Raw genomic sequence first — 4,463 nt, forward strand, 5'->3', positions numbered from 1 at the left:
TTCACAAAATAAGCACTTAATTATTTTTAAGCTTTTGGGTGTGAAGTTTTAAAATGTATTTATAGCAATAGTTACATCAGGAGCTGGAGAGTCGCCCTGCAGTTAAAAGCACTTATTATTATCAAAGAGAATCTGAGTTTGGTTTCCAGCACCCACAGTCATCCACAACTCAAGTTTCCTCCACAGGCATCAAGGCACACACATGATACATCAACATACATGTAGGCAAAACACCCCTACACGTAAAAGTTGTAAGATTTTTAAATTCAATTTTGCAGTCACTTCTAAACCTGTCCCACTCCAGAGGCTGAGGGCCACCCACCCGCCACCTGCTCCACAGACTGCTACTGCTCAACCTGGGGCATCAGAAATCTGTTAGTGGAACTTGTCTGTGACTCTTGTCAGTAGCTTTCTTGAGAATCAAGAAGGCTATATATAATTCAGCTACATGTGTTCTTAGATCGCAAATAAGCTAAAGTTCTGTAAATCCGCTAACTGTGCTCAAAAATTCTTTGGGGTTTGAAAAAGGAATGGGTAAATGTTGGAGGAGAATCCTCACATTTGAGAAACCAAGGAAAGGAAATCAGGAGTCCAAGGGGAACTTGGGCTACATAGTGAGCTCCAAGCCAGGCTCAGCTACAGGGTGACATCCCCCAACGAAGTTTCTGAGGAGCTGATTGGCCCACAGATCATTCCCTGTAACTGTGGTGCTGTGCTTATAGATTCAGACATATTAAAAGTTACGGGGACAGGGCTGGAGAGATGGCTCGGGATGAGAGCACTGGCTGCTCTTCCAGAGGACCTGGATCTGATTCCCTGCACCCACATGGCAGCTCACAACTGTAACTCCAGTTCCAGAGCAATTCAGCACCCTCTTACCTCCTCAAGCACCAGATATACGACTAGTGCATAGACACACACGTGAGCAAACACCCATACACATAAAATGCTGAAAATAATTGTTAAAAATTACAGGAGGGGCTGGAGATACAGCTCAGCTGGTAGAGTGTCTGCCCTGCATTTCTGAAGCACTGGGTTCCAGCTCCAGCACTGCATAAAGCCAGGCCTTGTGGCACAAGCCTGTAATCTAACACTCAGGATGGAAGCTGGAAGACTATAAACTCAGGGTCATCATCAACTACATAGAGAGCTCGAGGTCAGCCTGGGCTTCATGAAACTGTCTACATATACATGCATGTGTGCATGCATACATACATGAATACATACATACATACAGGCTGCATGAGACTGTCTCTACATACATATATACATACATACATACATACATACATACATACATACAACTCAACAGTTAAAGGGATAGGTAGGGATGTAGGTTGGGAGAGTGGCTGCCTGTCATGTGCAAGGTCCTGAAGTTGATCTCCAGCACTGAAAAGCAAGGAAGAAAAGGAGCGGGGGGTGGTGGGGGGCAGGAAGAAGGCAGGGGAGGGCAGGGAGGAGAGTAAAGGGGAAAGGACTTAACCATTTCTAGTCTGTTAGCATGTTGTATTAAGTTTCCATTTTCCAAGTTCATAATAAATCTTCACAGTAAACCAGGGAGATAGGTTAGCAGGTAAAGCTGAGAATCTGAGTTTGGATACCTACTATCCACATAAAGTTTGAGCATAGAGGGGTGTAGATGGCTCAGTGCTTAAGAGCCCTTACTGTTCTTGCAGAGAACTCAACGTTGGTTCTCATCACCCACAAGGAGACTCATGACTGCCTGAAGTTCCATTTCCACGGTATCTGAGGCCCTTCCCCAGCCGACATGGGCTCCTGATCTGTGTAGTACACACAAACTCACACAGGTATATACACATGTTAATATTTTTTAATATTTTTCAAAAATTGGTATAGAGTGCATAACTGTAATTCCAGCTCTTGATGGACACAGGATGAACCCAAGAGCCCACTGGTCAGCTAGTCAGCCAGCTGGCGAGCTCAATGTTTTTAGAGAGACTTTGACTCAAAAAATAAGGTGGTACCATGTGTGTAGGACAACCCTTTGATCCCAACTCTCAAGAGGCAAAGGCAGATGGATCTCTGTGAGTTCATGGCCAGTCTGATCAACATAGGACCTTTCAGGCCAGGGGTAGATGGTGAGACTTTGTCTCTGAAAGAGAGAGAGAAATAGAGAGAGAGAAAGGGGGGGGAAGAAGGAAAATAAAGAGCAGTAGTAGAAGACACAGGTGGTGGATAGATAGCTCAGCGGTTAAGAGCACTGACTGCTCTTCCAGAGGTCCTGAGTTCAATTCCTAGTCACCACATGGTGACTCACAACCATCTGTAATGGGATCTGATGTCCTCTTCTGGTGTGTCTGAAGACAGCTACAGTGTACTCACAAATATAAAACAAGCCGGGCGGTGATGGCGCACGCCTTTAATCCCAGCACTTGGGAGGCAGAGGCAGGCGGATTTCTGAGTTCGAGGCCAGCCCGGTCTACAGAATGAGTTCCAGGACAGCCAGAACTACACAGAGAAACCCTGTCTCAAAAGACTAAATAAATAAATAAATAAATAAATAAATAAATAAAATAATTCTTTAAAAAAAAATAGAAGACACGTGAGACGCACATTGATGTCCACATAGACAAATAAACCACTCACACACATACACAGAAGACTGTCTTTCCTTAGAGAAACTTCATCTTTTACAAAGATGTCTTAAATGTATGTGTATGTGTGTTTACCTGTGTGAGTGTCTGCTATGTCTGTGCTGGCACCTGTGGAGGCATCGAGATGGTATGGGATCCTTAGAAGCTGGTACGACAAGGGTTGTGAGCTACCTGACATGGGTGCTGAGAATTTAACTCAGGTCCCTCTGGAAGAGCAGCAGCACTCTTAACTGCTGAGCCATCTCTCCAGCCCCCCAGTTATATCTTAATAAAGCATTTTTTTAATTAAAAAGCCTGCACTATCTTAATAAAACTATTCTTTTTTTAAACTGAGGAATCAGGCATTTTTCACCAGTCTGGACTGCATAGCAAGACTCAAGACTTAAAAAATATATATACCAAATAGAATTCAGAGATTTCTTCTCTTCTCTAGCTATAAAGAACACACCCCGTCTCCTTTTGCTCATTCTGTTACTATGTAAGGGACCAATGATATAAGAACCATCAAGAAAAGTCATTTCCAATAATTTTTTATGAAATGTCCTGGGTAGGTTTCTTTTTTTTTTTTTAAGATTTATTTATTTTATATATGTGACTGTATACTGTCGCTATCTTTAGACACACCAGAAGAGGGCGTTGGATCCCATTACAGATGGTTGTGAGCCACCATGTGGTTGCTGGGAATTGAACTCAGGACCTCTGGAAGAGCAGTTAGTGTTCTTAACCTCTGAGCCATCTCTCCAGCTTCTGTATAGGTTTCTTATTTATTATCAATATACTTAAATGATTTTAATTTTCTTTTCTAATTCCTTTTGTGTTTTTTTTTTTCTTCAGTCGTGGGATTTAAAACCCAAGACTTGCTCTTTCAACACTATATTTTACCTTATGCTTTCCCAAAGAGCAGTAAAGTCATAAGGGAGAAAAACACATGAAATTTGAATTTTAAATGTTAAGTTTTGACTAATCACTGTGATATTGTATTTCCTTATAGTATCAGAAATGTGAAGCTCTCTTGGAACAACTGAAGACTTTCCGAATCGTGAATCATCTAAAGCTCCTGCAGGAAGAAATTCATGAGATGAAAACATGGTCTAACAGGATAACTGAGAAACAGGGTATATTGAATAACACATTAACAAATCTTTCTGAAGATATTATAAAAGTAGACCAAGGTACAACTTCCATGGCCAAAGATATGGGCCTCAAGATTACAAGTGTGAAAACAGACGTGCGGCGCATTTCCGGTTTATTAACGGAAGTCGAATCATTAACAGATGCCGTGCAAGCTCTGGAAGATAAAGTCAAAAAAGTAGAAACAGCTACGGTAGAAAACATAGGTGATCTTCTCTCGAGCAGCATCGACCGAACTTCGGCACTCCGAAAGACGGCAAGCGAAAATGCAAAAAGAATTGACTCGGTCACCAAGAGGCTGGCTGAGCTCCAGGGCGACTTCGAGGAGCACACAGATAGGTTTCTAAGCTTGGAAAGTGAGAGGGCTAAAGTTCTGAAGGCAGTGAGTTTTGCAAACGACCTGAAGCCAAAGGTGTATAATCTGAAGAAGGATTTTTCACGTTTGGAACCACTAGTAAATGACCTAACAGTACGCATTGGAAGACTAGGTTCTGACTTAATGCAAAGAGAGAAAGAAATTGCTTTTTTAAAGGAAAAAATATCGAATTTAACAATAGTCCAAGCTGCAATTAAGGACATTAAAGATGAAATAACACATATTTCAGATTAGTTTGATATTATGTAAATTAGAGGTAATTTTTTAAAAATTGTTGTTGTAAATAGACTGATAGGTAATACTGATATTTTGGAATAAATGCCATTTTGCGTTTGATACTA

The 4,463-nt window shown here is 41.4% G+C and overlaps 1 protein-coding gene across 1 annotated transcript in view; it reads left to right on the forward strand.

Annotated features, from left to right (window-relative positions):
- The window catches only part of Ikbip (IKBKB interacting protein), an 18,713-nt gene extending 14,250 nt beyond the window's left edge, over positions 1-4,463 (forward strand). The window contains exon 3 of the mRNA XM_028783068.1: positions 3,607-4,463. Coding sequence (XP_028638901.1) covers positions 3,607-4,356 — 750 coding nt within the window. The 3' untranslated portion in view covers positions 4,357-4,463. The remainder of the gene's footprint in view (positions 1-3,606) is intronic.

The sequence above is a fragment of the Grammomys surdaster genome, unplaced genomic scaffold (genome assembly GCF_004785775.1).
Source record: "Grammomys surdaster isolate TR1022 unplaced genomic scaffold, NIH_TR_1.0 958, whole genome shotgun sequence".
Taxonomy (NCBI): domain Eukaryota; kingdom Metazoa; phylum Chordata; class Mammalia; order Rodentia; family Muridae; genus Grammomys; species Grammomys surdaster.